General features: G+C 37.6%; 1 protein-coding gene across 2 annotated transcripts in view; it reads right to left on the bottom strand.

The window, feature by feature from the left end:
* The window catches only part of PDE1A (phosphodiesterase 1A), a 229912-nt gene extending 214862 nt beyond the window's left edge, over positions 1-15050 (bottom strand). The window contains exons 1-2 of one of the 2 annotated variants that reach the window (XM_036421948.2): positions 14874-15050; positions 14531-14641 (exon numbers count right to left, since the gene is read on the bottom strand). In XM_036421948.2, the coding sequence (XP_036277841.1) occupies positions 14531-14631 (101 nt within the window). In that variant the 5' untranslated portion in view covers positions 14632-14641; positions 14874-15050. The remainder of the gene's footprint in view (positions 1-14530; positions 14642-14873) is intronic. The other variant, XM_036421945.2, reaches the window with a different exon arrangement.
* Between the last annotated feature and the right edge of the window lie 9304 nt (positions 15051-24354).

The raw sequence follows: 24354 nt of genomic DNA, 5'->3' as shown, positions 1-24354 counted from the left end.
GAAGACTTCCAAAGTAGCTACTTTTGAACGTCCCAGGCACTTCCTCACCTTACTCTGTTTGCTTTTATTAAAATTACACTGCATATGTATTTTTTTGCTTATCATTCATCCTCACCATCAAAATGTAACTGTGAAAGTAGGGATCGTGACTGTACTGTTATTATTGTATCCATGGCACCTAGAACAATGTTAGAGCATTCTCTGTGTCCAGCGATGAACAGTCATTGAACGAACAAATAAATGAAACTGTATTAATAAGTCAACTGAATTACTTAATTAAATAATATTAGTGCTACTGTCCGAAGTAACTGAATTATTTTTTCAAGTATCAGTATGGTTTTAGTAACTTAAACTTACTTTATTTCTGAATGACTTTCAGTGTTAAGAGTTCTAATCAATGACTAAGATTACCCTAGTTTTTCTCACGTCATGTAAATTGGTGTTTGCTTTTATACCTGTAAGACAAATACTTTTTAAAAAATCTTAATTTATCAAGGAGAGTACTTTTAATGGCCTATTTCTGAGCTTAAATACATTCTTTTACTGGGGACTTTAAGATTACTTGGCAACATGTTTCTAATTCCAAAGGGATTTAAAGTGATTCCATCTTATTTCTTATTAGATCAAGCAACTTTTCTAATGACACAAAGTGAACCTTACCTAACTTGGTACCGATTTAGAAATCAAAAAAAGTACGATAGTGAAAATAAACTAATTTTTAGCATTGTATTTAACAACTTTTCATTTAGAAAACTAAAACAATTTGTGGTAAAAGATCACGAAAATAGTTACAATGGCTTATCTATACTAATAAAAGGGTAATATGCTAATTAGACTGGAGAGACCAAACATCTTCTGGACATCCTTCCAGACAAAGCCAAAGTGACTGTGAGGACTGAGGAGGTTAGGAGCCATGGTGGCCGACAGTGGTGGCAGCAGCAGGGTGATGGGGGAAGGGGAGGAGCGCCTTCCCCTACTCAGCTTGTTCGCCTCCCACAAAGGGAGGCCAGACTGTGGCTTAGGCCCCCCCTCCACGGGGAGCAGAACGGGTCTAAGTCATCATTAGGACATCCCGTGAGGGCTCCCAGACTGTGAGAGGGGGCAGGCCGGGCTGAGGGATCCCCGTCCCCGTGAGCAAATTTTCATGCACCGGGCCTCTAGTGCAATATAAGAGGGAAAGTATATAAAATAAGGTTTGGGGGTACTAATGCCAGGAATGTTTTAATCCTTTGAAATGGATGTTAATATTTTGATTGTGAATTTCATTTTAGAACATTCCCTGTCATTAAGCACATGATCTCCCCTTAACCTAACTCCATTATGGATAGATTGCTTATCTCTTAGACAAACATCTTTTTCATACACATTTTTTAAAATACATTTTATACAGAGAGGAAGGGAGAAAGATAGAGAGTTAGAAACATCCCTGAGAGAGAAACATAGATCAGCTGCCTCCTGCACACCCCCTACCGAGGATGTGCCCACAACCAAGGTACATGCCCTTGACCGGAATCAAACCTGGGACCCTTCAGTCCTCAGGCTGATGCTCTATCCACTGAGCCAAACCAGTCCTGGCTTCATACACATTTTGCAAATATTCCTCCCTAATTGAAATATGATTCACCTGACAGTATGAATTCAGAGAACAAAAATATTAAATGACAGTTTGAACATTATGATTTGAGTTCAAGGTTTGTCACACACGTTGGACTTGAATGTCAGGTAAAAATAAAACTCAAACATTTTAAATTGCTGACTCACATTAAGAAATTTCAAGACTACATTGCTTTATAAGTTTATCTTTGAAAATCTGTGCAAAGGGAGAATGAGTCTTTAACTCAGTAGTGGAAAAACTATAGGCTGGAAGCTAATATGTTAAGTCTGATTGCCCCCAATTTTGATCAGCTTATCTCCTTCTGTCTGACTCAGGACAGTCTGGAAACTTCAGCAGGCAATTAACTCACCCAGGACACACAGCAGTCTTCCCTCACCAAGAACTCTCTGGGCCACAGGGCCACATGAGGCCAGAATAGTTTCTAATCACAAAGACATTCTTCACATGACCCTCACTGTCCAACTACATAATGAAACAGAACTTTGAGTTGTCTTAGACAAATGGTATAGAACTTAGGAAATTAGAATCTTGGAGTAGGCAGCTCAGTCCTCAGTCAGTGTTGGAATATCCTCTGTCTCTTCCCCCTCATGTAGTTAGTGTCAACTTTTTTCTCAATCTCATATTTGATAAAGGAAAGAGCAAAACAAACTCACTGTCTTATACATAGTTGTGCCACAAATTTACAACCGTGGCTACCATTTATAGATGCTTATTTTATGCCAGACACAGCACGTGAGTTCTTCAATTGCATCTTTTTTCACTGATGAAAGGTATTTTTCTAATCTTTATTGTTGGGAGTATTACAGATACCCCCTCCCATTTTTTCTGCTTTCCCTCCACCACCCGGTTCCCACCTTGCTTGCCCCAAGTCTTCACTACCCTATTGTCTGTGTTCATAGGTCTGCATTATGCAAAGTGTCCCCTCAGGAGTTCAACCGCAAGACTAGGAGTTTGATTGCTCACTATGACATGCACTGACCACCAGGGGGCAGCATGGAACAAAGGGAGGCCCAGGCCAGCAGCCAGTAGTCATCGAAGGAAGGCCTTAGCCAGCAGCTGGAAAGGCTCCAATTGGCCCTGATCACTGGCTAGGCCTAGGGACCCTAACTGTGCACGAATTTCATGCACTGGGCCTCTAGTATGCTTATAAACTCTTTGGTTAATCTCTTCCCACACCTCCTTCCCCCTTCCTCTGGGAATCATCAGAAGACATATAGATAGCCAAGAAACATATGAATAATGCTCAACATCACTGATCAGAGAGATGCAAATTAAAATCAAAAAGAAGTACCACCTCACACCTGCCAGAATGGCTACCATTAATAAATCAACAAATAACAAATGCTGGCAAGGATGTGGAGAAAACAGAACCATAGTATAACTGCTGTTTGAAATGCAGACTGGTGTAGCCATTATAGAAAACAGGGAGGAGTTTTCTCAAGAAAATTAAAAATGGAACTGCCATTTGACCCAGTGATCCCATTTCTATGAATATATTCAAAGAATCCTGAAACACCAATCAAAAAGAATATATGCACCCCTACATTCATAGCAGTGTTATTTACAATAGGTACAATCTGTAAACAGCCCAAGTGGCCATCAGTAGATGAGTGGATAAAAAAGCTGCGGTACATTTACACAATGGAATACTATGCAGCTATTAAAAAATAGGTCTATTACCCTTTAAGACAGCATGGAAGGACCTAGATATGATTATGCTAAGTGAAATAAATCAGTAAGAAAAAGACAAATATCACATGATCCTACTCATATGTGGAATCTAATGAACACAATAAACTGATTAATAAAACAGAACCAGAAGCATTGAAACATTGAACAGACCAATGATTGCATTATTTTTATCTTCCCAACAATCCTCTGGGATTCTAAGTTCCATATGACAAAGTTTGCCTTTTGGTTTTGTTTGGGGGGTGGTGGGTATTTTTTATTTTTTATTTTTGTCTGTGAAAGTCACATCCCCAATAATCACTGCTGGTAAAGTTTGGATACCTCATTCACTTTCTTTCTCCAGCAGCTACTTAAATATCCTCTATAAACTTACTTGACCTCCCAGCCTGAATTAATGTTGCTGTTGAACAACTATAGCTTTACTAACTATACCATTCAAATGGAAAGTTGTTACATGTTGTCTGATTACTGGTTTCTGTTATATTGAAATAATTTTAAGTTTTTACTTCATGCAATGTACTGTGCTAGTTACTGAGGACACAATAATAAGGAAGTGAATTCCAACTCTTCCTTCCTTTTACCTCAAAAGTTGAAAGAAGGACTACCTAGAGGGCAGAACAATTAAATGGACAATAACAATAAAAGTGAAGTGCATTTAGAGTACCTAGAAGAGTCACCTAATCTAGGCCCAGATGATTATGAATCCTTTCTGATTCTAATGATATTCTAATTACGGTGTTTCCCCGAAAATAAGACGTCCTCCGAAAATAAGACCTACCTACAGGTTTCCTTCTGAATGAAATATAAGGCATCCCCCGAAAATAAGCCCCCCCCCCAGGCTAAACATGAGAGATTTGGTCCACTGATTCTGAAAGAAATGGAGTCACAAGAAATTCACCAGGAAATTCAGGAATTGGATTGTTATGATGATGTTCCAGAAGATGATGACATGATTGTCATTGAATAAATGAGTAAATTCTTGATACTGTAGGATTCAGTTTGTCTGGTTTGTGTTGACAACTACTGTACTACCGTACCGTATACAGGTAATAAATTTCCTTTATTTTCATTTAACAATAAATGCGTACCATATTCTCTTCATGGAAAAATAAGACATCCCCTGAAAATAAGACCTAGCGCATCTTTGGGAGCAAAAATTAATATAAGACACTGTCTTATTTTCAGGGAAACAGGCTAGGCTCCAACTTTCCCACCTGCTCTTTCAGAAATGCAGCCTTTACATGGTTAGAATCTCCCTGAGATACTCTTCTTCGCCAGCCTACAGTTCCTCTTTCACTCAATTTAATTCCAAAATCTGTTCCCCACAAATCCCTTTTCCTGTCCTGCCAGACCTTTTCCCTTCACCAATAAGAATTCTAGCTTACAAAAGTTAAAGACTTGTGATTTACAGAATTTAAAGCTATTATTTATTCTACATTTGAAACCAGAGGAGTCAACTAAGATTTTGTTTTAATTCACAGGATAATTAGTAGAAATTAGTTATAACAAAAATAATAGTATTTGCCAGTTTTAAATAGACAACTGTTTTATATAAACCATAAGTTATGACTATACAACAATATATATCTCCAAAAGTACATGTAAAGTATGTTTATTTTATGTAATCAAACCAATTGTTTAAGAAACAAAGAAAGAAGGAAAAAAAATTTGATCAGATTGCTTTCTTGTCTACTCTATGTGGTAAAAATAAATAAATAAATAAATAAATAAATAAATAAATAAATAGATAGATAAGTGATGAAAGAAAATAAAATCTGAATACGAATGAAAAAGAAGGAAGTTTGCACTGAATTAAAAATTAAGTTAATAAAAATTATAACATTATATCATCCTATGATGTTTGGTTATATGTTATCAGCTTTAAAGAATAAAACTAACCAAATAGCAACCATTTAACATATGTGACCTTCTCAGATGAACTAAACCTAACCAGTGTGGCTAAATGATACACACCCAAAATCAGTTCTTGGCTGCTACATTATTCATATGCTTCTTCTCTGGTTCCCACAATTTATTCTTCTTACTACTTTGATTCCTTCTCTTTCCTTTTCCCCCTATCATTTACTTCTTTAACCCAATCAAAAAACAGCAAATGTTTCAGGTTTATGAGGTCAGTTTTCTTATCCTCTCCTACATCTGGAAATACAATCTTATACTAAAGTGATTCAGATAATAGAAGAACTATGTAGGTGTGGGAAACAAGATGCAAAACCACTTTCTTCTTTTTCTTTGTGGTTTTCAAGAAGAGGTCTAAATGAGTGGGAATTGGGTCTTCCCATGCCCTGCATGACCTGTTGTCAGGGTAACAGGATGTGTAGGCAGCCCTGGCCTTTCCAAGGTCTGTTGCCAGGGTAACAGGCTATGAACCACCTCTTCTTATGCAACTATGCCTTTTCTTTACCTTATTCTATGTTTCTCTTCTATTTGGTGGGAAATAGAACAATACAACTTTAATATACAGGCCACTGAGGGGTCATTTATTGGAAGAAATATTATTGCAAATGGAAATAATATGGAGAAGAATTCTATTGGACTGACTTTCTGAAAATAAGGGCCTTCATTTTTATCTCTTAAATATATATTAAATTTTGATTGGGTCAAAGAAATAAATTATGGAAGATGATGAGAGAAAAAGAAGCAGAGTGGTAGTAGGAAAAAAACTGTAGGCACCAGAAAAGAATTATATGAAAAATGTAAAGACTAAGAGCATGATTTGAGGAGTGTATGGGTTGGCTTTTTTTGTACAACAAACCATCTCACCATTTAGTGGCCAAAAATAATGAAAGTCTATTATTTCCTCATGAGTTTGAGGATGTTCAATATTCCAGGATGACCTCACTGACATGTCTGGTTGTTGATGGTCTGGATGGTCTAACGGAGCCCCCGCTGCAATGGTAAACCATAACATCTGCCCCATCCATATGCTCATTCTCCAGCTGGCTTCACTAGGCTTCTTTCCAAGCTGGTGTGAGAGTTCCAAAGAGCAGCAAGAGAACGTAAACTCCAATGCACACACTCTTCCAAGTCTTTTCTGGCATCATATTTGCTAAGATCCCATTGGCCAAAGCAAGTTGCATGGCCAGGCTCAGGGTCTGTGCCGAAGGGATAACCCAATAGTGGATGCAGGAAGTCATGAGCAAATGGAGGTACACTGCAATAGTAAATGATAGCATGGAAATTTTCCTGGAAAACAGACTGCTCTTTGGAAAACTTGAAATATATTAAAACAGACAGAGATTTGCTAGGGGATGAAATATCAAGAGGGTCACACATATAAAAACACTTTTTCATATTAGAACCAGTGGGAGGCCTTGGGGATTTTAAGAACTCTAAAAGTGCCCTGACCAGTTTGGCTCAGAGGATAGAGTGTCAGCCTGGGGACTGAAGGGTCCTGGGTTTGATTCTGGTCAAAGGCATGTATGTACCTTGGTTGTGGGCACATCCCCAGTAGGGGTTGTGCGGGAGGCAGCTGATTGATGTTTCTCTCTCATCAATGTTTCTAGCTCTCTTCCTCTCTATAAAAAAATCAATAAAATATTTTTTTAAAAAAGAGTTCTAAAAGTTAGAAAGAAGCTCCTTAAGCCATATTATAACCATCTCAAATGCACCTGAACAAAGAAAAAGGAAAAATGCTGTGTGCCTTTAAGTAGTTTGTGTTCTCTGTGGGAAATAAAGTCTAATTAAATACATTTTGATTATTTTTAATTTAAAAAGAGAGAAGACTCTTCTCACTTTACTTCAGAAAAGAACCTTATTGTATTATCAAAATTCTTTATAACAAGAAGAGAAGAAGCAGCATAGCAAAAATAAAATACCTAGTTGGGTGTTTTTGGTTTTTTTACTTCTCACCCAAGGATATGTTTTTCATTGATTCTAGAAAGAGAGGAAGGGGAAGAGAGAGGAAGAGAAGCATCAATCAGTTGCCTCCCCTACATGGCCAAATAGGAATCAAACCCACAACAGGATGATGCTCTAACCAACTGAACCACTCCGGCCAGTTTCTAATAACTACATTTTTTCCATTAGAACTCCTGCCTTTATTCTTATTAGTAAATAAAAATCTTCAAGGACAAACACCCAGATGTTTTTACCACACAGTGGGATACCAAAGGCAAAAATAAAAATTAGAATAATTCTGTAAGGGTCCAAGCTCTGAAACAACATGAGGGCTTAGGAAAAGTCTAATTTGCTTGAAAATGCCAGCTTAATCGTTGTTTAAATTAATTAATTAAAGGCATAGTGGTAGTCCATGTCTAGAGGAGGAGAGAAATAAAACTGGAGAGTTTCTGACATCTAAAGCACACACCAAGTGATAACTCCCCTTGGTATTCAGCTCTGAGGATGCAGAACTAGGCAAGCAGATGGCAGGATTTGGAATAATCAACACAAGAGAAGAGTTTTTAACTCCTGAAAGGTCAGGCTTTTTAGTGAGTCCTGGCTGTTAAACTGAATTATCTGTCAGTGTTTAATGAAATAACTATGGACCTAACAATATGGCCCTCCCCTTACTAATTGTGAAACATTGGTCAGTCACTGAATGTCTCTAAGGCTCATTTTTCTCATCAAAAAAGAAAAATGGGGTTAATTCGGCTGAATCATACAAAAGAAAAATATTTTAGAAATTATAAAACACAAAAAAAATTGCTATAAAGTATGATTAAGACTACAATTTAAATGTGAGGTAATTTAAAAATATTTAAGTTAATCAAAATCTGATTGATGCCCAACTTGTTTGGTTTTTTCCTTAGCCTGCTCCAAATGCAATTTATTTTGAGCCAAGGCTTAGAAAGTCCAGCTTTAAGTGGATCAAAGTCAGCATACTGCTGCTTTTCTAATAAGTTCATTTTTATTTTCTTCTAAGTAATCAAGGACCTGACTAATGTACAAAGTTCCAAGAACCCTTTGATTCTCCACACTTATTCAGTGTTTAAGGTTGACCTCTGTTTTCTTGCCCTGTCGACTTCATACTCTAATCACACATTAGAGATTTTAGAACATTTTTATGACTTATAAAATCATTGGAATAGCTATAAATATAAAAATTTTGCAGAAATTATCTGCAGTGATTCTTTTCTGAACCTGTTTTAATAAAATTTTATGAATTTAAGTATTTTATGAAATATATCTCTTTAAACAACTTCAAGAAAGTAATAGTTTAACAAAGAAATCAAATTGGTCATAATGTTTCATTTACATGCCTCTGTTGACCTATTGTCATTTTCATGTATTTTCTTAACAATTAACAGTTATTTGTGCCAGGTTCTTGCTCAAACCTGATATTTGGAATATGATGATTCTCATGAGTCTTTAACACTGTCATCTGTTTAATTGTGTTAATGAAGGATTCCTTTCATATCTAAAATGTTTATAACACAGTCCTTTTGCATGGGACTCAGACTTGTTCAAATATATACATTTGATTAGATTATTAAAATGCTAGAATAAAAGATATAACCTATTAACATAATGGCAATTTTATATTTTCTAAAATGAGTGGGCAAAAGGAAAATTATGGGACTGTAGTAATTACTTGGAAGTAAACTCCCTTGTCAACCAGACACAGACTGTGATAAGGAAAGATCTAAAGAGTAATTTCCAAGCTGAATGATTCAGAAGTTAAGACTAGCCCTGGGTCATACATGGTTATAGAATCCCAAATTTCATTCCAAGGCAACTACAAGATGCCGAACTAAAGATGCTGACTGAATCCACCCAGGCAATTTTTCTATCAGTGAATTGCTCAAGGCCATCCGATTCCTTTTCCTCAGCTCTCTCTCCTTCACGACTCCCTCCCGTGAGAAGGTAAGTCCTCTCTTCTGATGAAGAGGACCCTGGGGATTTGGTGAGACCACTTCCACTGAGCTAAGAGAAACTCTTCGCATCTTGACAACCCTCTTCTTTCCACTGATTATGACAAGAAACTTACTTGAAAAATGAATAAGATTATAGGGATATAACATCTTCACAGATTCAGGGGATTAGAATATGAACATGTCTGAGGGGGCAAAAAATCTGCCTACCGTGTACTAAGTTTTGGGTTTGTTTTTTTTTTAATATATTTTATTGATTTTGTACAGAGAGGAAGGGAGAGAGATAGTTAGAAACATCGATGAGAGAGAGTCATCGATCAGCTGCCTCTTCCTACTGGGGATATGCCCGCAACCAAGGTACATGCCCTTGACCGAAATCGAACCCAGGTCCCTTCAGTCCCCAAGCCGACGCTCTATCCATTGAGCCAAACCGGTTTCGGCCCGTGTACTAAGTTTTAAGAAGCATCAGTCTAGATCCTTTTCTAGTGACCTTTCTAGATAAGCATTCTGAGAATGTCCTCTCTTTTTTTGTTTTGGAAGCAGATGTGTCTCTAAAATCCAAATTCCACCTGACATTATTTAATCAACTTAGAATACCTGCCTCTAGAAATTGTTGAAAAAGTAAATAAGAATACAAATATGCTATATCTGGAAGATTCTGACAGTTAGTAGATTATAAGCAAACACTACTTCCATCTTCTCTCTCCCTATTCTAGCTGTGAATCTACCTTCATTCCTCCAACCTAGCTTTAGGCCCTATTTTGGCAGCCTCACTGATCTTCTAAATTTGTAGTTAGAGCCATTATAAGAATAAGAATTTTATTAATTCATTGGCTGGTTTTAAAGTATCTGTTGCACGTTCTCCTAGGTGCCAGGTACTATACAAGTGTTGGGGATCCAAAAGCAAACGGCTCTTCCAGAAAGCAGCCACATGTGGCCTCTGAAAACGATTTACTTTTTACCCAGAAAACCTCACAAAATCATGCAGACCAAGAGGTTCAGATCTCCCTGTTCACTATAAGAGCACACTTGAAATCTCCCAGGCCATCAAGGGTATGCATATTTGAAAAGGCAGCAAGTATCGGAAGGATGTCTCTTTACAGAAGCAGTGTGTGCTTTTCATAAGGGTAGTTACACTGTCTTCTTCCATCACAACAGCTTGTTGAAATGAGTTATGGGATTATTGTACAGCAACTCCTTTCTCCTTCACTCTCCGCATCTTAATGTTTTATTCTTCCACTACTGAAGATCATGTTTCCCACCAATCAAAGAGCGGGGAGAAGCTTAACTTCCAGTCCTTCAACTGTTGCATTCACAACTCCAGACCTTACTGTTGGAACATTTGTCTGGATTGGGAGAGATAGGAGGAATGTTCTATTCATGTAAAATTAATTATATATTAATTGGTTTCTAATTATGAAATTCCCAAAAGTTCTAGTCCTACTTCTATAAAAGGAATTGGCAATAAGTGCTAATGTGAATATCACATTTTTGCCAATAGTTTATGGTTTTGAACAGTTCCAACTTTCCACTCTTGTGTTGAACAACGAAGACAACATTCTGATTTACTTTTGGCTATAATACCATGTGACTTTCACTGGAATTTCTACTGGATCACACTTTTTTGAAAATGTTGTCACCCCTTAGATTGAATTCTTAGAACAGTGGCACTGGTTGGAAAGAGCAGCCCAGTGTTTTAAATACTATGCTTGATTTTTTTAAATATATTTTATTGATTTTTTACAAAGAGGAAGGGAGAGAGAGAGAGAGCTAGAAACGTCGATGAGAGAGAAACATCGACCAGCTGCTTCCTGCACACCCCCCACCGGGGATTTGCCCGCAACCAATGTACATGCCCCTAACCAGAATCAACCTGGGACCTTTCAGTCCGCAGACCAACGCTCTACCACTGAGCCAAACCAGTTTCGGCTATGCTTGATTTTTTTTAACCCACAGTTGTAGAACTATTTTACTTTTGACAAAGAAAAAAAAAAACAATAGTACCATGATACAAAAAAAGGATCATCTCTAAAATTAATTTTTAAAACACTGCACATAGATGAAAACAAATATGAAATTTTCAAATCAACTTCCCTCATGGAAATCAATAACTTACAATCTTTACAAAGACATGTTAGAAAATTTTTCATAACGTGTAGGAAGCAAGCAGGTTCCAGAGTCATGGGAGTCTTCTGGAATTTCATTAGGTGATGAGATGGCTGAAGAAATAGGAAGTGTTTTGCAGGTCCTAAACAATTGATAACTACGAACAAATATATGATTCTTTTTAAATGTAGTTAATGAAGAACATGATGCCATAGTCATTTGTTAACATTTCTACCATCACAAATGGTGAGTCAAAGTATAGAATCTCCATGGTCAGACTGAGTAAGAAATTAGTAGTAGGTGGTGGATTGAAAATCATGACAGTAAAAAGAAAGTTAATAGAATAAAGTATACAAGTCTATATCAGAAATAAGAAAACTGTTTCACCTTTCTTCCCACAGAGGAAGAAGAGATTTCTTAGCACAGTACTGAATATGGTGTCCCAATTAAGTATTATATTCTTTCTTTCATGAAAGAATAGTAGAGAAAATTTGTAAAAATAAATAAATAAATAGTAGAGAAGAATTGATATTTGAACTTAGCTTACTAATGTTTTTTGCATGTATTATGAGATTTAAATATTCTTTCTATGGACTCAAAGTAAAGTGTTCTAAAATGTTATGTTATATGATAATGCCTATAAAAATATTTTCTATGGAAAGCGCAAGTCACTTATAGTGACTTGTGCTTTCCATAGTTAAGGTATACTCGAATAAACCTTATATTAACCTTTGTCTGTATTTTTATCTCACCTCTAAAATGCACATATTGAAAATACACTTAAAAATAAAATATTCTGTTGAAATAATATATTTGTAAAGTTAGATACACTAGAAGATCAAAATACCACTTTTCAGACACATAGCTAAAGGCCTTTATTCAATCTATTTTACCAAAGTGAAAAATTATTGCAAAATTGTTTCATAGCTTTCATGAATAGCAAAATTTTAATTGCCAATACTTATTGTATAAGTGGAATTCTAGCATTAGCAATTTTGATAGCTAAAATTCTATTTGAGTCAATATTACACATTAAATAGGCAAGACAGTCTCAGCAATGGAACAGGGAGTCCCTCATATCACTGTTTCGAATGTAGACTATACAAAAAACCATAATTACACAATTTGGTTGTCATTAGTCATGCAGATTTTAGATTTAGAGCTACTTGTTTTGACAATTGTAATCCTAGAATACTAGAAATGTCTTAAGTCAAAGTACAAGTTAAAGTAATTGTATCAAAATGTAAATTCCTTCTTTCTTTCATGCAAAAATGATTAGTCATTTCAATCAGTTTAGTAATAATTTTTTTAAACCTAGTTATCAGCCCAGTTGGCATGGTTCAGTGGCTGAGCCTTGACCTATGCACCAGGAGGTCACAGTTCAATTCCCAGTCAGGGCACATGCAGCTCCATCCCCATTGTGGGGCATGCAAGAGGCACCCAATACATGACTCTTCCATCATTGATGTTTCTATCTCTCTCTCCCTTTCTAGTCCTTTCTGAAATCAATAAAAATATATTTTTTAAAATACCTAATTATCAGTAATTTTCCCCTAAATGGTCAAATCAGTTGTTCTGTGTGAACACAACTCAAAATTTACTTATTATGTAAATATATTAGTATATCCTACATCAGTGTTGAATATCAAGTCAAGAAGCTCTGCTGTTGACTATATCAGCCTCTCCTGAAATAGAATGACAGCTTCATCTTTGAAGTCAATTGAAAAAGTGAAAGTCAGTTAACTTTGCGCTAAAATGTTAGGTAAACACAAAGTCACTTTTCAAATTTCTTAAAGACATATATATAAATCACTACCATAAATCTTCATACATTCAGGTGACTATAGAAAAAAATAAAACAAATATAAACCAAATAAACACATACTAAAAGGGAAGAAAATCTAAAATAGCTTGAAATATGGGATGTAATTTGTCCTATTCAGATGTCCATCCACTCATTAGGTTAGGACACAAATCATTTGATGATTGCCAATGTTTAATTTTCATCTATGTTAACTAATTATTATTTGTTTTGTGGGATTGTTTACCTAGAGAACAACCAAAAACTGTAATTTCTAAATCTTCGATGGTTCTTGGAACATATTTATCTAATTTATTCAAATGATGTAAAGATGGCTTCCTTTTTAAAAGTTAGTCTCTGTTAAATGCTGTTTGCACTATTACTGTGCTGTTACACCAGTGCACTGTAATGCCATGTATTACTTCAAGTGTGAGAAAATATGCAGGCAAGACTATTTAAATATATGAACATCATTAAGTAGATTCAAATGGAGAAAAGCAGAGGTATTGTACCTCTAAACCAAGTTTGATATAATTTTTTTCTTTTAAGATATCAACACAGCGACACTTAGCTTACTAAGATGTTGCATTTTATAAAATAGTATATAAATCCAGCATTAGACATGAATACTAGAAAATCTCTATTTCACATGATTCCTTAAGCTATTATAATAGAAAGGCAAATATAGTTCCATTTGAAATATGCAAGTATGCTAAGAAACTGTTTGTAAATATTCACATACATATCTTTATCCAATTTTTAAATCAGATACTTAAATTATAATATAATTAAAATAAAGCATGTAAACATAGTGTGCTGGAACACTAACCAGGAATAATAGGAATACACAGGGCAAAACACTTAAATGTCGTTTACATAGCAAAGTGAACAGAATTTCAATTAAAGTTTGACTCAGCTACTTACATTTCATGTTTAGCGTAAACACATCTCTTGACTCACCTTCCTAAGGTCTATTCTACCTCATGAGCTATTCTGTACTCACACAAAGTGTGAAATGCTTAATTTAAAACCAAACTCTCCAGTTTATTACCATCTTAATCCTCTCCTTGTTTTTTCAAAAGGTAATCACAGAGAAACAAGTACCAGTAGTAATCTCTCTATTTACCCGATAAAATTTTTATGTCTGTAAGTGCCCTGGCAAGCAGTTTTCCTGATACTTTTCTGCATATCTAAACACGTTCGGAAGCATAAAAGAAGCCACGGTGTATAACAGCAAAGTGAATTATTTTCCTCAGGGAGTTGCCTTACTTTATATAAAATATATAGGTGCAAAAAAAATAAATAAATGTTTATCTTCCAGGCAGGTTGTTAGCTGAGACTGGCACGTTTTCTTTCTTAAGGGGGAGTCTTTCTAAAGGAAAACACTAGTCCACAAAGTCAGAGAGTACCAACAATGTACCAAACGCTAATAGTCAAATTTTGGGGTGAGAAATAAAAAACACAGAACCAAGCAAAGAGCTTACTCACATTCCTTTCAGGCGTTGCCACATCTTTTCGGTGTGTTCTCCTATGAGATATTTAAAAGTGGCGTTCTCCAGTTCTTCGATTTCTGTAGCAGTAGACCCCATGATGACACTCCTAGGGCAATACAGTTACAGTCAGTGCCAGCAGCCAGAACAAGCATTCCTCAATCCACTACACATCTCAGCGACACAGTTGAATCTCTTATCTATCAGAGCATGGCTTTCAGAGCTGAGGGCAACCTCTGCCAGAACAGCTATTGATTCTGACAGGCATCGCCACTGCTCACCACACATCCCCACCACCCCCTCCCCCAAAAGCAGACAGCCGTGTAAACAGATCCTCTGACCTCACAGGAACAATCCACACATGGGAGCCTGCTACTGTACCACTGACCGACTGAGCTCTCCGGATCTCCCTACCAGCAGCTCGTCTGTTCCACGGCTCCCTGCACTGAAACACATCAGAATTCCTACAGTTTACGAGGTCTGCTCTGCACAAGAGAAAACGTGAATGACTTGAGCGCACCAGAAGAAGCCGAATTCCTCTCTGCCAATGGAAGGAGGGCAGGATGGAATGAGAAAACAGATGGCAGGAATCAGTATCGGCAGCACCACCCCGAGAGAGAAAAAGTGGCTGTTTTAAATGCCAGGGTTTTTGTCTCTTAATTGATCTCGGAACCAACCGTTGACAAAACGATTCATGCGCTCACAAAAATGCAAACACACATCAATGACAACAATGAGAAAATAACATACAGAGCCTTACAGGAGACAGACCACAGAGCTCCACAGGTTGTTATTGTTGCTATAGTCATGCTTATTCGCCTTCTCCTAGCAACTCCAGACAGTAGGTAACTGCCAATTTAGTGGAAAACACAGCAGTTGCACACAGCCAGCTCCGTGAATCCTTTGGGGATTAAAAAAATAAAATAAAATAAAATGAAACTAGTGCATATGCTTGTATGTGCGTGTTGAAGAAAAGGGAATGTGAGTGTGTGTGCCTGTGTGTGTGTGGAGAGAGGGAGAGGGAGAGGGAGAGAGAAAGGGAGAGAAAGAGAAATCGATTATATGCTGCTTGTGCATTTTAGAAGAAAAATGAGAGAAAAATGAACATAAACAGAATCAGAACCGAGTTATCTGCCAAGCTTTAAACACAAGGCAAGCTTTCTTAGAAACAAGCACAGCCTTCAGTATAAGCTCCACAACAGCCATGGCTATCTGCAAGCTGTTAGGAAAATACATTTAAAAGCAAGATTTCTTCTTGTTTGTTTGGAAACCCAGACTCAGTTTTCCTCCTCAATGCAAGAAAACGTGTCTATTACCTCGAGATTTAATGCAGAGATACCCATAGATAGAAAATAGATAACAATATAGCTTATTGAGTGCTTACTATGTGTCAGTCACTGTTCCCAGTAGCTAGCAGTATGACCTTTTATAGTTCTTACATAAAGCCCGTGACGTAGGTAATGGTCCCATTTAACAGTGAGTTGAGAAAACTGGGGAACAGAGACATTCCCCAGACTTAACGCGGTTCTTTAAAACGGGTACCTTGATTTAAGTGGCAAGTAGCATTCCAGTATCAAGTTACTATGTCTATTTAGCAGTCAAAGTAAAAACATGTACATAAAAGGCATCTTTGAAAAATTGCATAAAAAGTGTCCTATGATTACAAATTAGAAGTGGCTAGCTTTTCCGTGTTCTGGGTTCCTGTTGCCCCTTCCAGGGGCATTTCCACAAGGTCCGGAACCCTTGATGTCCTGCAAATTAAAGAGCAGGATGGACCCTATTCTTTTTGCAGCAGAAACCTCCTTAAGTAGCACCAACCTTGACTTCCACACGGAGCAGTCATCTGCAAAAGGAAAAGTGATGTCATTACCTCATAAATCAGAAGAGAGCCTGGGTGAATCTTTGGCTGGCAGCTCATGTCACTGAAAGCCCAGCTGATGTCACATTCTGCAGGAATACCGGCTGCCCTGGAGGCCCTCCTATTGCTGCTGCTTCTCTCCTGGAACCTCAGGCCCCGCAGCCTCTGGGAGCCATGGCTCCTGTGGCGCCTGGCCCTACGGCTAACCGCCAGTCTGTGGCAGAGGAGGCCCATTCGCCTGCCTCCCGGGACTCCGTGTAAGACGGAGTGGCCACTGCCATCACCATAGGGAGGTCACGCACTGCGTGACGTGGCGCAGGCTCGCCCGGGAGGCTCTGCACCTGTGCACCGCAATCTCCCGTGAGCACCCGCGGGAGGTCACACCCCATCTTCCTTCTGCAGGGACCCTGCAGAGACTGGGAAGGAAGAGCAGGCCACGCAGTGAAAGCTGTGGCCAGGAGGAATTTCGGGGTGCATGGCATGGACTGCTCCAGTTCCGGGGTGCAGTGCTGCTCACCCTGTGCTCACAGGCTGGTCTGCAGGCGCAGGTGCTGTCTGCACCCGCTCAGCGGTTCTCCACTGAGAACGGGTCTGCAGCCCCCACTGCTCAGGCCATGGGATGAGTAAGAGCAATCCCCGAATGCTCTTAAGCTTTTCCTCTACAAACGCTTAAGCATGAAATGGAAATAAGGCTGACAGAAAATAAACAGTTTCTAAAAAAATGAAGGTGGGGGTGGGTGTTAAATCAAGCGGAGCTTCAGTGTCCCTTTCTGCAACAAGCTTTTTCCTGAATTTGGTCTGACATTAATGTCTTTAGCCGGCAGACAGCTTTGCGGGGTCCCAGCCTAACTCCCATGAACTTTTACCAGAGTTGTCAGAAAATAACTTAGCCCTTGCTCTGAAAGTACCGATTGTTCCTTCACTGTGTTTTCATTTGTAACGCCAGCTACATTCACTTGATAAACACCCGATTTTTCTTTAATGAGATAGTCAACAACTATCTGAATTCTGCCCTCATAAATGAATCACAGTGGAAAATCTCCATAAAAAGCAAAATATTCCATCCTTGCCATTTTATGAGCCAAGATACCAAAGTCCGTCAGGTTATAACCTCTTTCGGGCCACAGATAATTTTCTAAGTATGCCATGAAATTTCAGGCGCTCACATGAGCCAGATTACCAATAATACTGCCATGCAAATAGTGATAGCTGCATGGATGGTGAAATCTCAGAAATGTCACAGTCCTTGGCTCATGGACAAAGAATTGTATTGGGCCAAAATGATTGAAGGTGGTTACTAGTGAAGAGTAGGTTACTAGTGAAGACTTATGGGAGTTATAGGAAATTTAGTAGGAGATTTGATATTAATGTGTACCTTACTTTCCTATTTGATTTTTTTACTATAGTCACATATCTTACCTAATAATAGACAAACATGTAAATTGACTGTACCTCTGCTACCAGCCAACCAGAAGTGATATGCAAATTAACCCAACAAAAATGGCTAAGTGGTGGGATGCTTGTGTCCTGTCGCCATGGCAATGACGCAGGTGTTCTGCCCCACCCCAGGTCTCTCAGGGCTCTGGGCAGTGTGGGAAGGCGGGGCCTGAGCAGAAAGGGGCTGGGCCGGATTGGAAAGGCAGTGCCGACAGCCAGAGAAAGGAAAGCCCATTCTAGCACGAATTTTCATGCATCCAGCTTCTAGTTACATAATAAAAACTAAGGGATATATTTAATATATTTTATTGATTTTGTACAGAGAGGAAGGGAGAGAGATAGAGAGTTAGAAACATCGATGAGAGTCATCGATCAGCCGCCTCTTGCACACCCCCTACTGGGGATATGCCCGCAACCAAGGTACATGCCCTTGACCGGAATCGAACCCGGGACCCTTCAGTCCCCAAGCCGACGCTCTATCCATTGAGCCAAGCTAAGGGAGATATTTAAATATATCTCTAATATCCTATTGGCACAAACTTGACTCAGGTTTAGAAATTAACTTATCTCTTTCAAACAAGCTTTTCCTCCAAATTTCCATGTTTCTATAAACTGGCACTTCCGTTTTTATTTATTATTTATTTATTTATTTATTTTGCTTTTCTTTTTTTTTTTATCTTCCCATATTATTTCAAAATCTATGTAGTAGTTGTGTGTATTTTTTATATTCAGAAAAAAATAATTGAATTCTTGGCTCCATTTCTCTATGTTCCCTTCCCAGTCTCCAAGCACTTTCAGTTTTATCCCTGGTCATAAGTCAGTATCAGTCCCTTCTGGCCAGTCTTTCTACCACTGCCGAATCTGAGTCAGCCCTCCCCGCCTGCTGTTAGAACCCCCCCAGCAATTCATCTCAACTGCTGATCTTACCACACCTGCCTGTGACCTTTCTCAGCTTGTCCATTGCTTGCCAAAGGGACTACAATTCTCTCTTTTCAGACTGTCTGTTGTTTTACTTTTCTTTAAAATTATTTAAGAATATTTGTATTTATATACGTGAGACCACCTGCATGTGCCTTCCATAATTTTACTAGTACTTAACAGGATCTGAAAGGCTGCCTCTCTGCACATTCCCTAAATATAAACATGCATATAGTTATTATAGAGAATTTGAAGTAATACTGAAAAATGCAAAGGAAAAAATAAAACTTATCCATAACCCCTGAGTATGTGGTTACCCAAAACTCTACAGTATATGAATTTTCCAATCTCAGGGCACATTAATAATGGCTATTATATCTTTTTCTTTCAGATTATTCTCCAATGTGATAATCAAAAAAGTGTGTATTTTACTTAAATTTATTATTAATAAGATTTCTTATGTTATTTTTTTTTTACTGGCTCTTTGTAACACTTTAAGAAATTCCTTGCTCTACTTTTTGCTTATTTTTCTCTTATAGGGTTTACAATTTTTATTATAGATTTATAAATGTTCTTTATATATATTAACCTTCAGCCTATCACAAATGATGCAAATATTTTTTTTGTTTATCATTTGTAATTTACTTTTTATTACATTTTTTATATCATTTACTACCATAGTAGACCTAATTTTTTTTTTGAGACTTAATTTTTTATATAGTTGAATCTCTCTAACTCTTCTCTATGGTTTCTGTTATTGCTGTTTTGCATTTGAGGTTTTACCTCAAGTCAGTATCCCATACTATTGACTTTTATTTTATTCTGATTGACATATAGTTTTACCTTGTTTATTTAATGCTCTAATTTATAAGAAATTTACCTGTGTTTATATGAAAAGTACACATATAGCTAATTTTTCCCAAATATTTCACCCATAGTCTGAAACCATTTACTGAAATTTTCTTTCTGCCCTCTTTGCTTTGTATTTTGGCCTTCATCAAATAATATAGTTTTATATGTACTTGTATTTGCTCTAGAGCATCTGTGCTATTTTATTGCTCCATCTGTCTATTATGTAAGTCCTTCAGTTTTACTAATAAGATTTTGGTACATTTTATATTACACTTAAAATTACATAGGTATTACATTCTAGTGCTTTTTCCAGGCATACATTGTCTGTCCATCTTACATCAATACCAGTATTTCAATTTTTGTACCCACTTTATAAACAAGGAAACTGAGCTCAGAGAGATTAAGCCCTCCAGCTATACATGAAATTTTTAGAATTTAAATCTAGATGTGTACAACTCCTAAGCCTATATTCTTAATTTTTCAGTCTGCATTTTAAAGCAATCTAGTTTAAAAATGAGTTTAAGAGAGAAGAACATGAATTATTTTAACAAAGAGTCATACAGAAAGGAAAGACAGATGTTAATCAGGAACTTTCAAGTCAGATCCTTTCCATCTTGGAAGTGAGATCATCAGAGATTCTGCTCAGTTCATCATTTTCTTTCGTCTTCTGCTCAATGGTCTCCTCCAGCCAGTGGATGCACATGACTTAACCCATCCCTAATTATTTATCCCATTTTCATTCTATTATAAATAATTTTATTCTGATGAATATATTTGTGCATCAGTGCTCCTTCCTCAGGCTCACCTAGAACACCAAGGCCTCCTCCGCTTTGGCCTTGCTCAGGAGCTGGGTGATCTCTTTGTTTACCAGCTGTTTCTCTTCTGCATGAGCCTTCATTGCTTGGTATCTCTGGTCTTCGTCTTCTGTTCTTACTATGTAATCCTCAACACACTTCTTCAGCAATTCTTCATTTGAGCAATAGCCTCAGATCACTTTCTTCTGTGTCTCAAACCACCTGCAGAGGTCAGAGACTTTTTCATAGACTTCAGGTGTGCCGGTAAGTTGGTCATTCTCTGTAAGAATATTCTGGATTTTGGCTTTGTCAAGTTTCTCTTTTTCTGAGCCTCCTCCATACCTGATGCATGATCCCCTCAAACTTCCTCAGCTCCAGGTTCTTCACATGGAGCTTCTCACATCTGTTCTTTAGCAACAGGTTTGTGTCACTTCGGTGTTACTTCCACTGCCACACCCAGGTACTTCTGGCTATGCCCTAATCATTGGTTTTGGTGGCAAAGAAGATTGGCCAGCAGCAAAGAAGACAGTTGAGTCCTGACTTGGTAGGGCTTATATTCTAGTGAGGGAAACAGGCAATACACAGAGTAAAGTGCTTTGGAGAAAAAATAAAGCAATGTGACAGGTTTCTTTTTCCAAACTTTGGAGAATATATATTTTGCATCCAACATGTTCTTTTCACAATGTCATATTGACAGCTCTCCATCAGCAGAAAGGGCTTTGGCCCCCTCCTCTCTTGAAGCTGGGTAAACCCGTGTAACTTCCCAAACCTACACAATGATGCAGCAGAAGTGACATTGCCTGGCTTCCCAAGGCTAGGTTATAAGTGGTGATATGGTCATTGGTCTCTCTCTCTATTTCTCTTTCTCTCTCTCTCTCTCTCTTCTCTCTCTCTCTCTCTCTCTCTCTCTCTCTCTCTCTCTCTCTCTCTCTCTCTCTCTCTCTCTCTCCTTTTGGAGTCTTGAGGCACCATTTAAGAGTTCTGACTACCCTGGAGCCACCATGCTGAGAGATGCTACAGAGAGGTGACTGAAGAGCCCCAGCTGTTTCTGAACCCAGCTTTTTTTGTCTTCCCAGAACAGTTGCCAGGCAGCCAATGAAGGCTGAGAGGCCCCAGTCCCAGCTGTCTGATCACAACTCATACGAGACCCAAGCCAGAACTGCCCAGCTGAACCACTCTCAAATTCCCGACACACAGAAACTGTGAGAGATAATAAATGGTTATTGTTGTTTTAAGCAACTGAGTTTTGGTATAATTTTGTATGCAGCCATAGCAACTGGAAAAAGCACAGTAAAGGAAAAGAGGGGATTATGTTTGACATTGATATTCAGGGATGGCTTCCCCAAGGCTGTAACATTTGAGTAGAGAATGAAAATGAAATGTATGAAAAAAAGGAAGAAGCCATGTACATATCCATAGAAAGAAAGTTCCAAGCAGGGGCAATAGGCTGGGGCTGCTTAGCTTATTGCACAACCAGTAAGGAGATGTGTTGCTGGAGAGACCTACGCTAGAGGACAAGTGGTTGGGTAGATGGCAAGAACCAAATATCTGCAGAACCCTGGGGGCCCTGAAAGTATGGGGAAGTTTGTTATGATGTAATGGGAAGCTCCTGGAGGACTTTGAGCAAATGATGGGTTCTTGTTTGTGCATTAAAAGCTCCTTCATGAATAACTTCTTTCCTAGTATTCTCTCTCTCACTGATACTGCCCGTTTCCTTGTTGCTTAAACATACAATGCTCTCTGGCAAATGTGGCTCTGAGGTTGAGCATCTACCCATGAACCAGAAGGTCCTGATTCAATACCCACCAGGGCACATCCTCAGGTTGCAGGCTCAATCCCCAGTAGGGAACCAATCAATTATTCTCTCTCATCATTGATGTTTCTCTCTCTCTCTTCCTCTTCCTTTCTCTCTGAAATCAATAAAGATATATTTTTAATTTTTTAAAAAAGATATTAGCATGCAGTTTGTTTTTCATGAACCATTCATTCAGAGAATTTTAGATTTTATCTATCCTTCCACAATATTTTTTGCTTCTTTTTTTATTTATTTATTGATTATGGTGTTACCTAAGTGTCCATATTACCCCATTAATCCCCCTAACACACACCCCCTCGTGCCCTCACCCCCCTGTTGTCTTTGTCCATTGGTTAGGCTTATATGCATGCATACAAGTCCTTTGGTTGATCTCTCCCACTTACCCCCACCCTCCCTAACCTTTCCTCTGAGGTTTAATGGTCTGATCGATGTTTCTCTGTCTCTGGATCTATTTTTGTTCATCAGTTTATGTTATTCATTATATTCCATAAATGACTGAGATCATGTAATATTTATCTTTCTCTGCCTGGCTTATTTCACTTAGCATAATGCTCTCCAGTTCCATCCATGCTGTTGCAAATGGTAAGAACTCCTTTTTTATGGCAGCATAGTATTCCATTGTGTAGATGTATCACAGTTTTTTAATCCACTCATCTGCTGATGGGCACTTAGCCTGTTTTGCTTCTTTTTGACTGAGGTCATCTCTATTATTATTTGTTTCATACACTATAAACAAAATGAGAATTTGTACCCCAAATGGAGCATTTTTTAGCATGACTCTGCTACCTTTAAAGCAATAAAGTAAAAAACAATATCTCTTTCTTAACTTAAAGCTATCTGTGAAATTATTTGATTCACTATTTGTTAGCTAGAAAAAGCCATAATTTTTTTAATATACATAATAGCTCATACTATAGTATTCATTTGGCAAGAAAAATAAAAACATTATGTAACTCCACTATTGAACACATAATAGACTATGTTGCCAAGTTCATCATATAAATTAGCATGACTAGCCTAACTGTAGTTTCAATATAATAGACATTTAGTGACAATGAAATGCATTTTTATTGGAATTCTTCATTGTTAAAGTATTGCATATGCCTCTCTTTTCCCCATTGACCTCTTCCCAGCCACTCCATCCCCCAGCACATGCCCTCATCCCCCCTACTGTCTGTGTCCATTGGTTTTGCTTATATGCATGCAAATAAACACGTAAAAAACACCTATCAAATGATCTTTGGTTCCACGGTCAGTTTTATGCAGATTAGAGTAGAAAGTTCAAGAAGTTATTTCCTCCCTCCAAATATGACCCTCACCTGCTAGATAATCCTTAAAATTATAATGAGAGAAGCCTTTTTATTTTAGCATTACTCAAAAATATTAAAATGCAAATAACTCCCAGAGAAGTAAGACATTGACCTAAAGCTCCATACAGGGATAAATTACTGACATCAAATCATTTCTTAAAATAATCCAGAAAGTCAGAGGAGCACATGAGCGCTTTGGTACATGAAAAGGAAGACAAGAGATTCCAAAAAGGGAGGTTATTTTGCAAGAGATTAATCTCTCCCACTTCAAAACTTAGCCAAGTCATTAAATTGGCACACTGATATATAACAAATAGTTCTCTTAAAAATAGTGTAAAGCTTATCAAATTTTCCATATTTTACATTTTTAAAGTTTTTTTTGTTTAAGTAATGCCATATTCTTCATATTCAAAACTAATGAAATATGTTGACTTACACATTTTACATTTTTTCACATGTGCACAGATGTGTTAAAATATGATTATTCACTAAAGAAGTTTCAATGAATACAAGGAATGTACCTGTATATTTATTTATGTTGTTCTGAACTCACATTGACAAGAAATACATACTTGCAGTATTGTACGTTAATATATATGCACACGACCCCCCCCCCCGCTCATTAGCAGCATTACTGAATATTCATTATTTATTGTATACTTATTCTTATCCCATGCAAGAAAACCCAACTGCCTTCATCATTACCTAAAATCTTTAATATAATTGCAGCAATTATCTAAATTTAAAAAAGAAAAAGGAAGGAATGGAAGGATGGCTGATTAAAATATCAGAAATCACAGAAATAAGATTTATGTATATCTAAGAGGGTAAATCCAG

Source organism: Pipistrellus kuhlii, unplaced genomic scaffold (assembly GCF_014108245.1).
Source record: "Pipistrellus kuhlii isolate mPipKuh1 unplaced genomic scaffold, mPipKuh1.p scaffold_m20_p_7, whole genome shotgun sequence".
NCBI lineage: Eukaryota > Metazoa > Chordata > Mammalia > Chiroptera > Vespertilionidae > Pipistrellus > Pipistrellus kuhlii.
This window is presented reverse-complemented; position numbering and strand designations above follow the sequence as displayed.